This window comes from Trichoderma evansii, assembly GCF_050947405.1.
Source record: "Trichoderma evansii strain SZMC 28006 chromosome Unknown GGI43scaffold_25, whole genome shotgun sequence".
NCBI lineage: Eukaryota > Fungi > Ascomycota > Sordariomycetes > Hypocreales > Hypocreaceae > Trichoderma > Trichoderma evansii.
The window spans coordinates 56,830-69,091 of record NW_028145181.1 but is presented as its reverse complement, the minus strand read 5'-3'; the positions used below and the strand labels follow the sequence as shown (position 1 = coordinate 69,091).

The following is a 12,262-nucleotide window of genomic DNA, read 5'->3' as shown; positions in this document are numbered from 1 at the left end:
AAGGCCCTGGAGAGTTGAGGTTGTACTAAGAAGCCGATTTGCATGGTGCCTGGCTAATCTTATGGTGTTGCGCTGCAGCCGCTGTCTGAGCGGGCGAGGCGTGCTGGCCTATCAGAGTCGCCCCACCGCTGCCACCTGTGGCCACCTGTGGCTCAACAACCAGGGCTCGAACAGGCCTAGTTAAGCGCCAGGCGCTTCTTTGATTTGAAGGCATTCACAGCCTGCTTTTCCTTGTTTTATTTTGCGGCCAAATCCAGAGGAATGGGGCCCATGGCTTTTTAATTCACTAGCTTTTTATTTGCTTTCTTGTTTTTCTCGGATGTTTGTTCCGTGATGGTAACGTGATCATGGTCCCAAAGCGTCGAACGAGCTGAAGCAAGCAATGGCGCTTTGTACTTCGCCCATTCACACAGCTTGCCCGCATGCAAACAGTTGGCCAACGACATAAACTGTCTCAGCTCTATCCTCAGCTATACCAAGCTCACAACACCATTCTCAATTTTAATTTTAATTTTACGATTTTATTTTAAATTTTAAAAACAAAATTTAAACGTACCTCATTCTCTTGTCCTTTGTACTACCTACCGTATCCTCGACCAGAATTAGCTCGCCCAATCGGAGGCTCTATCGATCCCTGCACCCTGGACGACGATTTTAAGATGAGACAGAGATAGCCGCCGCTCGTCTCTTCAGGTCCAGTCCCATTCAGCAGTCGGTCTAATTCTTAGAATAGAAGCATTGGAAATTTCATAGTAGTACCGAGTGGATTGCCACGCGTATTGACTTGCATCTACGCGCATGCGTTGATCAGCTCCAAGCTGTTACCAGTTAATCACAGCTTATGTAGCTAGTAGATACAGGTAATGATACAGTTTATATTCTATTCGTCAGATATTTTCGCAAGTCCCAGCAGTATATACATATCATTGAGTTTTTCAAAGCCGATTCCTTCTTAAAAACGCCCTCGCCTCATGCTTCATGTTTCAAAAATTGTACAGATTCCTTGTCTCTTAAGGAAGTCTAGCCGATAAAATTTGCCGTTCATCTTTCGGCTTCCGTCTCAGCTTCCCTTCTCGTATCTGTCTAGGATAAGCGCATCCGCTCTAATACGCGCGCCAGTATATCGATAGATTCGTCCTCTTGCATTTGGACGTAAGCTTCCACAGCCTCTTCGTCAGGCCACGACCAATTCAGTCCGGCTGCACCAATGGCTTCACGTATTGACTCCACCTCTCCTCGTTCGAGCATCGGCTCGGCTAAGAGTCGAAAAGCGCATAGCGTTTCAACAAAGTCAGCATATGGCGGCGGCTCGTCCACCTCAGACAATGCTTGGACAATGCCAGGCTGCCCCCACTCCTTAATTAACCACCTCAGCAGCTTGCCCATTTGCTGAAACTCGCCCAGGTATGCCAAGGAAAGCATGTATTCGTAAGCATGCTCGCTTCGAGCCGGGTCCTTTCGCCACATCATCCCTTCCAACGGTTCCAGTTTCTTTGCACCTAGCAGCTGCCGTGAATCTCTCTCGTGCGAGAGAAGCTTATCAAACAGCTCGTTCATTTGAAGTGCAGAAGATCGTAGGGAACGGAACAAGTCCAAGGCTCCTGACTTGTCGTCAAATGTATCCCAATGCATAGCATCCTTGTGCCTAGATTTTCCATCGTATAAAGGCCACATGGCGTGGTTTTCTATCGTTAACGAGCCAGACTCAATTTCCATGGAAAGCTGGCCAAGTTCGCGTTTGGCTATTTTTCGCATGGTCTTGCTGAATTGGATAAACTGGGGAAGCGTAATCCCAGAGGGCCCATCAAGTTTCTTAATAATATGAAGAGACAGCTTGAGTTGCTGATGAACACCTATCCTCAAGCCGTAATGGTGTTGTGATAAGTGTTTCAGAATTGTGCCCCAGATGAAATCGGACAGTGGAGTTCGGTCGGTTCCCAGTCGTTGCTCTGCCAGTTCAATAGCTCGAATCATGTACTTCCTCGCCAGTTTGCCCTCTTGCCGTATCATCACTTGAATACAGGCTGATATGAGACTTATGGGCACTTTCTTTAGAGCTTGTTCATCCATCTCCTGAGACATTAGACGGTACAAGGCCCCAGTCCCGTCGCTATCATGTAGATATTTTCGCGCCATTTCCATCGATTCCGTGTTGGCCACCAGAATTTGAAGGCAGCTGCCCGTAGGACGAACGCCATCCAGCAGCATCCTTTCATACAGCTGAGATATGCTTGGTGGGCGAATCCGGGCTTTCTCAAATTCGGTGAGATTAGCTTCCTGTGTAGTAGGAAAGTTCAAAGCCCTGTCGCCGGGCAGAGCTCTGGTATTCTCGTCTGCTTCTCTCTGCGTCAACTTTTCGAACATTGCAGTATATTCTGCCAAGCCGAGCTTGAGCCCAGCTTTGGGTGGGTTTTGGAATCTGTCCCATGCCTCGTGTGCATTGCGTGTGGCTCTAATAGAGGCTTCCCACACTCCTATCTTTCGGCGCTTTCCTGGCAATATCCTTTGCTGGATTGTCGGTGTCCCATCTGGAGACATACCCTGCAGGATATCAACAGCGTCGTCATAGTCATCTTTTGCAAATCCAGCCTCTTGCATCAGCACTCCTGCTCGTACAGACCGACTCCAGTTCTCTTCAGGATCCATTTCTTCGTCCATGCCATCCCCCGGTCGTAGATATGGGGGCCAAGTAGATGCGTGCCTAACAGAACTATGTATCTCAACGTGATTCTTGGGCATGCCTGCTAATACTGTTCTGATGGCTCGAAATCCCTCCGCGTCCACAAGCAGTTGCCGTTTCAACTTGGAAGACACAGCGAGAAGGATCCTTTGTGCTTCCCAAAAAAACGAATTGGGCAATGACTGCTGAATCGTACGTTTGCGGTGGTCCGAGCCAAGCAGCTTGAGGCCATGGTTAAATACGGAGCATTGAGCTTGATATATCTGTTCTTGCGGCAGAGATGATTCCGCTATGGTCTCGATATACTGGACGGCTAGGTCTGCGAGTTTGATGATGAGCCTAGGGTCAAGCCGAATGCAATGGCGTGCTAGCAATGACATGTTGAGGTTGAAATTCGCCGATCCGAATACCCCTCTAGATGGTATATAAAATTTAGCTTTCGTTTTGTCCAGTCCATTGCTCGCAGCCTCTGGATACCAAGAACCGCAATAGTCAATCAGACGATTGAGGTTATCGAGACTGGTAAACCTGGACGATGATCTTAGAAGAAAATGGAAAAGAAAGGCCGGCTTGTATGAATCGCGTTCAAGAAACCTTTCACATCGCACATCATCTGTTTTGCCTTCGAGGATATACATATAATAGGCCAAATCCTCATATGAGTGGCCATTCCGCCGCGCAATACTCATTGCTCTCTCCCATTCATATACAGATGGAAGTAAATCAAGAAGGTATTTCTGAGTAGGTTCTTGCACCGCTGTTTTGCGAATGATCATCTGTAACAAGATGATTGGAGGCCGAACGCTTCGGCTCTCCGCGGCGAGTCTCTTCCAGTATAGAGCATGTTCGTTGGGCTCCAATACTTTCTTTAGGAAGAGACTGGGTGATCTGTTGCGCCAAGCTTCAAGAGTATCAGAGTCGGGCTCAGCTTTGCGGCGGCGTCGTAGGCGCAGAGGCTTGTTCAATTGAGTGGCAGCGCCCTGAGTTCTGTCGGGATCGGTAGGGCCGGTGGTCTCTCTGGACCGGTGTCGTCGCTTAGACGGATCCGCTGGGAGCCTATTTTGAAAAGCGTATTTGGTGTCGGGGTTGTATGAGTGAAGTGCAGCAGCCCGTGAGGCCTGTCGAGACGATCGGGGCTCAAAAATACGATCGTCTTGGTCAAATCTGGAAATCTTGCCAGTCTCGTGTCCTTCGGCGACGGCAGATTGCGATGAAGCGAACGTCCGGCGGCTACATCTTTGTAGCAGTGGTCGACAGGCCGTCTGTAGAAAATGGCAAAGAATTAGATCTCAGAATCCAGCCCATTGAAATGTAAGGCACCCTACCAAAGATGGGTGGAACAGTTGGCACGGCACTGGCCGCCTTTGCTCCAACTTCCGTGTTGCATTTCTGAGCATTCCTCCTCATATCTCCAATATATCCAACATGGTCAGCAAAGATCCGTCGAAAAAGCCGTTGTCGCGAGAATTGGGCCGTTGGAGGAGTAGCTCAATATGATCGCGAGTCTTCCCAAAAGTTCAAATTCCGTCTGCATGCAACAATCGGGGCGTGCCCAAAAGTGGGTCCTTGGCTGTTCCGTCTCCCATGCTCCATATTCCAGACGCTGGTTCGATTGAATCTATAGTATCACATCAAAACTTCAAAGAAAAAGGGACTGAAGCTGTCTCTCTTCAATCTAGTCATTTCATTCGCAGTGTGCATTCAAAAATTCCATAATTTCAAATAGTCTCCAACTATATTCGTGGAAAAACAGAAAAACGCCCAATGCTTTTTACAGTATATCACACTTCACAGATCGGAACAGAACTCTTCGTGGCCAGCAAAAAAAAGAAATCAAAACCCTTTCCAAGTGTCTACTATGCATCACTGTCTTTCGACTTCTTCTTCTCTGCTTCCTCTTCCACCTTTTCTTTCCTCTTTTGCACTACCTCCCAGTTGTAAACTCTAGCGGTAGCAACCTCCATGGTCTAAATTCCTCGTCAGTAGGCCAACTTCTGACTTATCACTACATCTACTTACAGTAATCTGTTCTCGGAGAAAGTCCAAGTCTTCTTCGCAGTTTGACAAGCTTGTTTTGGCCGCTGAAAGCTTTGAAGTTAATAATGTTTCGGCCTCGTCAATCGGGTAAGACAGCATAACATTGGCCTATGGCACAGTCAGTTTGGCAAGTTAAATAGCCCTAGTACTCCCATCATACCCCTAGCCAAATGTAAACCTCCTCTGTCGGTGGGATGTTCGCCTTGGCGTATAGAGTGTCGTTGAGCTCAAAGGTTGTTTCAATGGGATCGGTCGCGTCCTAATTTCGAATATGAGCAGCGTTTCATTGTCATTGCGCTGTGTGGAAGCACCTTTCGTAGCTTTAAGAATTGCACCGTATCCAGCGTCTTCTGAATATCCGGAATCTTCTCCTTTAGCCCCGTCATCCGACGTTGCAGGTTCAGCTCCATGAACTGATATTTCCTGCCACGGGCTCATTAGCCCCTTTTCCATGGCAACGATCGAGGTTGGCGTAGCTCACGATATCATTTCTTGGAAACTTCGAAGCGTCGGTTCGACATCATCTCGTGTGGAGACGTAATCCTCGACTTTGTCGACAAAGGGAGCGTATGGGATGCCCCTGGGATTGGTCGGGGCATCATCTTTACCACTGCTCTCGAGATAATTAGCACGCCCTGTAGCTTAGACTGACAGCTTGTCCCTGTGGTCGCGCTTACCTTACGACTGGCTGTTTTTCTGAGCTTGCCATTTTTTCTGCGCGTGCGTCTCTCTGCGCGTGCGTCTCTCGGCGCATGCAATTAGAGGATTTCGAGGCGACACTCTGGAAGTTATGCCAGGCCTGACAATTCGCAGGAATAATAGTGGGTAGCTCACCTCGGTGAGGGGCAGATGGCGGGGTTCTTTTACAAGGATATGTTTTCGCAGGATAACTGCAGGGTAAACGAACACCTGTCGGCGACGCTCTGTATTCTACGCCTGAAATTTCTCATGTTATGAATAAATAAATATGATCAACTATATGAACCAGTTGTAAATATATGAAAAATATATACCTGCTGTTATATCAGTGCGTTGTCGGTGTTGGAATGCCATTATAATGCTGTTTTGCCGTTGTCATACTTTTGAGTTAACATCGCAAGGGACGACAAAAAAAATAGATCAACAAGATCATAGGTGGACGTATGATGAGAGATATAAATCGAAGGAAAGCTTGATTATCATGAACAGAGGCATTACAAGTCTTGATAAAATACCTTGCTTATGTAGCCTATTTACTTTTGTAAATCTATTCGGAGAGCCCAACAGAGACCAGGTATATGATAACTACCTACACAGAGTCTAGCTAACTCTTGCTCTGGCGCCCACCTTCAACTTCCATAGTGCTCGCTAGGGAATATTTGTATTCATATCTTCGTGAGAAGAGAAATCGTAAGCTAAGAATGAGATTTTTATCCTTCATTTCCGAAGAAAACACAGCGAAGTAACATGAGCGCATATATCTCCTTTTACCCTCTGCAATCTATACTATTTTGCATCAGCAACATGCCCTTTGACACAAAAACGCCAGCAGCCTAATTCTGTGGTTGTATTTGTGAAGTTGACATGAAAAAGTTCCCAGGCCAGCCCTAAACTCCTGATACTAAGGCAAATTTTAGTCTGTACGTTTCTTGTGTTCCTGGCTATCAGCTGCATCGGCTCCATTGGCCGCTGGAGCTGCCGGCGTCTCGGTATCCAATGCATTGTCATCGTCCCAGTTATCCTCTGCATTCTCATCCCAATTGTCGACCTCCTCTTCAAGGGTCCTGCTCCGGGTCGAGGCGCTCATGATTCCTGATTCTTGGCCTTCCCCGAGCTCTACGTCTTCGGTATCTTCGCCCGGGACAGCATCATAATGCTTGCGCTGTCTTTTTCGCTCAAGCATTCGCTTGTGATACCATGTACAGATCCCAGCTGCAAGTAGACTGCCGATAACGTTTGCTACGATATCATAGAGGTCGAAATCTCGATCGTTGGGGAGGAAGCTTTGCACGAATTCGGATCCGATACCTAGGATGACGGTGCAGACGAGGATAGTCATATTCAAGGTTCGCCGGCGGCTGGTGTCAACGATCCAGTAGAAAACAATCGTAAGAAGGAAGAAGGTTATGAAATGGAGGACTTTGTCGTTCACATAGCCGCCGAGCTGCAGAGTAGAGAGACCGGCGTAGCCAGCCAGCAGCAGCAAAAGCAGGAAAACACCTTGAAGCAAATATTAGCATCTCCCAGCCTAGCGCGCATGCATATTACTCAGGAACTAGCCCTCATGCAAGAGAATAAAGCTGTGATGATGCTGTGAGGCCTGAGCCAATGACGTACACACCTGCAAAAGGTAGTCTTATCCGCATGGCTAGAATGGGCGAGTCGAGCAGGCAGCTCCTCAGATGGTAAAGGTCTGGACGGTATGACGGCCTGGAGAGCAACAAAGCTCCCTAGACCATAGGACTGAAACTGAATATAGCTTGAGGCTGAAGAGTTTGCATGCAATTGGCGTGGGGAGGTGTTGAATGCTGTGGCCGGAAACCTGGAACAGCTGCGGCCACAGGTGGCGCAGGGCACATAGATAGGTACGTAATACCTGCTACCAGCTCAGAGCGAGTGAGTGGTGCTTACTAGAAGAGCCGTTTGGCACGGTTCACCTTTCATTCACGACCAACGTCTCTGTTTTCTACTGAAGTGAAATGCTGTGCGCATTGTTTAAACTGTCAATAGCTACATCTATAACGTTAACGTAGCGATTCATCATAATATTATACTTGACATCTACGAATAGGCATTGATGCGCTCTGTAATGAAGATGCTAGCAGACCTGACGTTTTATCACGTGAGACGCTACGTTGAGTGCAGCGCAGAGCAGAAAAAAGTCGCTGAGTGCAGTGAGGTATGTACCTTGTAAATGCTAATGCCTCTATCCGTAATCTGTGCATGTACCACAGTGCAGGTCCATGCCTCCAATGACCAGCGCGGCCAGCGAGAAACCTGCAGAAAGCCTGTCAAAGCACGCCTTATCGATATTTCCATGCAGAATCTCGTCTTGCATTGCCCTGCTCCAGCACTCCGGTAGACGCGCCCCATAGCCTGCCTGGTGCTGGTACCACCGGCCCAGCTGCCGCCGACAGTGACCCAGTGTCCGTGGAAAAGTCTCCGCTTTGGGGAAGGGTTCCCCATACGTACAAGCCTCCCAAATCCTCAACCTCACCTCTCGATCCGCAGACAAACCAGGCGATCGCGATCCATCAAAGCTCGACCAGTTCATCTCTGTTCGTCGCGAAATTCTAGTCTCCATCTATATCGATGTCGCTCTTTTGTCCCATGCCGTCTTGAGTTTCTCATTCGCCTCCGGTCCGGCCACACGCGAGCGCATTTGTTGGCGCATGGCGAAAGGGGCCCTGCTGTCGCTTTCATCGCCCGGGGCCCAAAATGTCACTTCCTAATGGCCAGGTAGCCTGGCCGCCGCCTGGGCTGCATCACTCTGGCAGCAGCAGAAATTTGCAGATTCTTGATGATGGTTTGGCGCGTGTAGCCACCCCAGTCGACAGCTCGCTGGTGTTGATGCCTGAGGCCACCCTTGATATCGAAGATGAAAGACGACGCGCCCATTTCGCAGACTTGTTCCAAAAATCGGAAGAAAAGATTGCTTTGCTCTTTGCCGACGATGGCTCTTATAATTTGAACGCGATCGAGGCTCTCCGACGATACCCCCCAACCCCTACTATTGCCCTCCCCCCAACCACCGACCACGAACCTATTAAAGAACCGCCACTGAAGAAGGCGAAACGTACAATAAACGAGGATGATTATGATGATGACGACGAGGATGAAGATGACGAGGATACTTCGTCCGCCGTACCCAAGCCTCAGAGCGCGGCTGCTGCCTCAAATGCGTTGTTATCGCCGAAATCGGGCAATTCTCCGGTGCTATCGGCCACTTCCCCCAGCAGATTAGCAGAGAAAGCAAGATCCCAGGATGGCTCGCAGACAAAAAGCAAGCCTGGAGATGATGATCCGATCAAGCAGCTTGACGATGAGAGGATAGCCACAGAAGCCGCCGCCCGACGGAGCTTCCATACCATTATATATACTTTGGAGAATGATCGAACAGCAATGCTTGAGCAGCAGCAGCTGGAGGACTCTGAGAAGCAGCTCCAAGCCGAGATGGAGAATAATAGCAATGCAAATGTGACGGGGTCACAGGCTGCGAACCAGGGGTCTCTCAGCAGCGCAAATCTGGGAGCGTCGAGCCTTACTCTCAAACACCTCATTGCCAGGATAGACATGAAGAGAGACCAAGTGAAGGCTTCAGATGCTGAGCTAAGACTTCTTATGAACGAAGTTCGAAAGAATCGCAGCAAATGGGCAAGCGAGGACAATGTCAACCAGGAGGAGCTGTACGAAGCCTTGGAAAAAGTGTTGACGGAGCTCAAGGCGCATACAGAGTATTCAACCCCGTTTCTCACTCGTGTTAACAAGAGAGATGCTCCCGATTACTATAACTGTATGGACGGATCCTTTTTTCCCTTTTTTCTATAAACGTTTTACTAACAAAATTACAGTCATCAAAAACCCCATGGATCTAGGCACAATGACTAAGAAGTTAAAATCACTCTCATACAAGTCAAAGACAGAATTTGTGGTTGATCTCAATCTTATTTGGGATAATTGTCTCAAGTACAATCAGGATATGAACCATCCTCTGCGCCGGATGGCTAACGGTATGCGGAAAGAGGCCGAAAAGCTGATTCCTCTAATACCGGACCTTACCATTCGATCTCGCGCTGAAGTTGAAGCTGAGGAGCGGCGGAAGCAAAACGGGGGCGAGGACGATGGTGGCGAAGATTCCGATGATGAGCCTATCATGACTTCCCGTGGCCGCAAAACAACAACCAAGGGAGCCAATAAATCAAGGAAAGCTCCGAATGATCCGAAAGAAGATACCCCTGTGGTTGACCAAAAGCCCATCCTACAAGTAAATGGGCTGCTGGGCAAGCTAGGTCGCGAAGGCTCGGAAATAGATGGAAGCAATGGCTTTGCTACACCTCCCATCGCTGGCTCTATTACTCCCGGCGCAGCAAACGGCGCATCCGGAATTACGAGTAACGCTGATGCCATGGATATTGACGGTCCTAGCATCAACGGAATGAGTCTGAACCAAGCGTTCGGCCAGGCTGCTGAACAAGCTTATGAAGATGAGGAGTATAAAATCTGGAAGCAAAGCACAAAGAAAGATCGAGCTCTGACCGCTAAAGAACGCTTCCTGCTTTTCAAAGATAACAAGCTCAGTATGGACTCACCCGCTCTGCTCAGAAGCAAGGCCGGCATGCGAAGATTTTTGGCTCGTCAAAAAGAGGCGGAGCTGACCAACAGCACTGAGTTTGATGATTCTGCGAAAAAAGCCAAAGACGTTCCAAATAAAGCGCCTGAGACGCTGGCTGAAGGTATTGAAGAGGAAAAGGAACAAGTGATTCCCGACTATTACATACCTTTGAGCAGCATCCCAGATATTCCATCAAAGTTGCAATGGATGGAAGACGGTGAAGGTCAAGTTATTAATCAGCATGAAGACTTTCTTCGACTTGTACCGCCTAACTCCTTTGTTTCACCTCAAAGTAAATTCACGAAAAAGATGGACGAAAATATCCGTCAGATACAAGAAACAAGGAAACTGGCAACAAAAATATCCGTCATCAAACAGATGCAGGTTCAGTCTCAGGTAAGAAAGCTGTCACCCATAATTTACGGAGTCAGCTGCAGCAAGCTCACATTATATAGGTCTATACAAACCAATTCCCTAAGTCGAACTCGGAACCATTCAAAGAACTGGATATTGAGCCGCACTTTATTGCAGATGATGGCCCAATAATGGCGCCAGAAACCTGCCAGAATGCTCTGAAACGTTCTATTGCGAAGATTCTCTATACCACTGGATTCGAGGAGCTACAACCTTCCGCCGTAGATGCTTTTACGGGGATAGCAGCCGACTACTTCCAAAAGCTGGTCAGGACTTTCAATGTCTATCGCGAGGCTGAAAAGAAGACGGTGCAGATTGGCGGCGAGACAGTGGTACAACCCCGTTTTACGACTGAAGAAATGATCCTTCACACTCTGGACGAAAACGGGCATGATATTGCATCTCTGGAGAGCTATACCAAAGACGAAGTCGACAGGCTGACCACTAAGCTGAGCGCTTTGCACGACAGAATGAAGTCCCATCTAGCAGACCTTCTCCGCCCGGCCCTTACGGCAGAAGCTGGCGAAGACGGTGCTGGTGCTTTCAATGATGGTAGCGATCAGTTCACTAGCGGAGACTTTGCTGAGGATCTTGGAGAAGATTTCTTTGGCTTCCGCGCTCTGGGATTAGACAGGGAAATGGGTCTCGATTTTGTGTCGGTACCATTCCACTTGCTGCAGAGCAGAGTGCGCAACCAGTACCAGATGCAATCGCAAGCCTCTGGCGGATCAAGCAGTGAAATTTTCGAAACATTGCCAATTTCTGAGCCTGTTACCAAGGAGAATATTCAACATCAAGTCGGGCTTATCAAGAATTTCTTCCTGGCTAAGCTCCATGCCAACGGCGATCAACCTCTGGTTGAAGATGAAGATCTGCCTACCAAGCAGCGCAAACCTCGTCCTCGTCTTGGTGCAAGCGGCAAAATTATTTCCGCTCAGAAGCGTCCACCTAAGGAACAGTTGGCGCTTGCCAAGAAGAAGAAGAAGCTGGAGGCTGCAGCAGCTGAGGCTCGACTCAATGCATCTCCCGTGAAAGGCGGAGCTGCTAATGCAACTGCAGTGAAGAAAACACCTACGCCCATGCCGAATGGTGCCGTTCCCAACCCAGCGCTCTTAGCTCTGGCACCAAGCATGGAGCGTACGGACAGTATGCAAAGCCAGGGCGGCATGAGCCAAACTGACAAAGATGACACCACTGGCATGATGAGTCCAGAGAGTATTGCACAGTAGCAACGAGAAGCATTTGGCTCTAGACTACACAAGGCTCTGAAGGTCACTATCGTCTTATTCTATCAATACTGTACATACACAACGCATTTTATACGACCTGTTCGACGATAAAATCTTTTCGTCAACTGTGGCGGCCCCTTTACGTTGATCCATCGATACGGTACACTCCTATCATGGGATAAAGCACTTCAAGAAATCCTCAACTGGAATTTGTGTTATTAAATGTATATCCAACGCTCTAATGCTTTTCAACTTTCTAATGATCTCAAACTCTTCGCCCCGATATACCCCTATAAGACCTGGGGCAGTAACTGGGAAGTCTTGTTCTTCCTTTCTTCCTTCTTCTTTTAACTATTTTTTTCTGCTTCCAATTAAAGTCTCCGTCTCCTATTGAATTGGTCGGTCTTATTCTTTGTGCGGCGTTTGGTACGGATATGACTGGAAAATGCCCTTGATTCTTAATAAAGCGAGAGAGGCTGATATACCTACGGCCAGTATTGCGATCTTTGCAATGGTCTGATGGGGAAGCCAGAAAACGAGATCGATAAAAACACGCGCTACGATTATCCAAAGTTCAGTTTCAATATACAA

General features: G+C 48.2%; 4 protein-coding genes across 4 annotated transcripts; 1 reads left to right on the top strand and 3 right to left on the bottom strand.

The window, feature by feature from the left end:
- Positions 1-716: 716 nt before the first annotated feature.
- On the bottom strand, positions 717-4,168 carry GGI43DRAFT_415335 (uncharacterized protein). Its single transcript, XM_083207139.1, has 2 exons — positions 4,006-4,168; positions 717-3,942 (listed from the first exon to the last, which is right to left on the bottom strand). The coding sequence occupies exons 1-2, from the start codon at positions 4,075-4,077 to the stop codon at positions 1,084-1,086; spliced, it is 2,931 nt and encodes a 976-aa protein (XP_083056626.1). The 5' UTR covers positions 4,078-4,168; the 3' UTR covers positions 717-1,083.
- A 145-nt stretch (positions 4,169-4,313) lies between these two features.
- On the bottom strand, positions 4,314-5,519 carry GGI43DRAFT_415334 (tubulin-binding prefolding complex subunit PAC10). Its single transcript, XM_083207138.1, has 6 exons — positions 5,395-5,519; positions 5,199-5,327; positions 5,029-5,140; positions 4,878-4,976; positions 4,700-4,825; positions 4,314-4,647 (listed from the first exon to the last, which is right to left on the bottom strand). Exons 1-6 carry the CDS (start codon positions 5,469-5,471, stop codon positions 4,537-4,539), a joined length of 654 nt encoding a protein of 217 aa, XP_083056625.1. The 5' UTR covers positions 5,472-5,519; the 3' UTR covers positions 4,314-4,536.
- An 810-nt stretch (positions 5,520-6,329) lies between these two features.
- GGI43DRAFT_387431 (dolichol-linked oligosaccharide pyrophosphatase LLP1) lies at positions 6,330-7,062 on the bottom strand (the record flags this gene model as incomplete). The annotated part of the gene is made up of 2 exons (XM_083203930.1): positions 6,330-6,916; positions 7,038-7,062. 2 exons carry the CDS (start codon positions 7,060-7,062, stop codon positions 6,330-6,332), a joined length of 612 nt encoding a protein of 203 aa, XP_083056624.1.
- A 1,072-nt stretch (positions 7,063-8,134) lies between these two features.
- GGI43DRAFT_425419 (SAGA histone acetyltransferase complex subunit SPT7) lies at positions 8,135-11,671 on the top strand (the record flags this gene model as incomplete). The annotated part of the gene is made up of 3 exons (XM_083208506.1): positions 8,135-9,209; positions 9,268-10,424; positions 10,484-11,671. 3 exons carry the CDS (start codon positions 8,135-8,137, stop codon positions 11,669-11,671), a joined length of 3,420 nt encoding a protein of 1,139 aa, XP_083056623.1.
- Between the last annotated feature and the right edge of the window lie 591 nt (positions 11,672-12,262).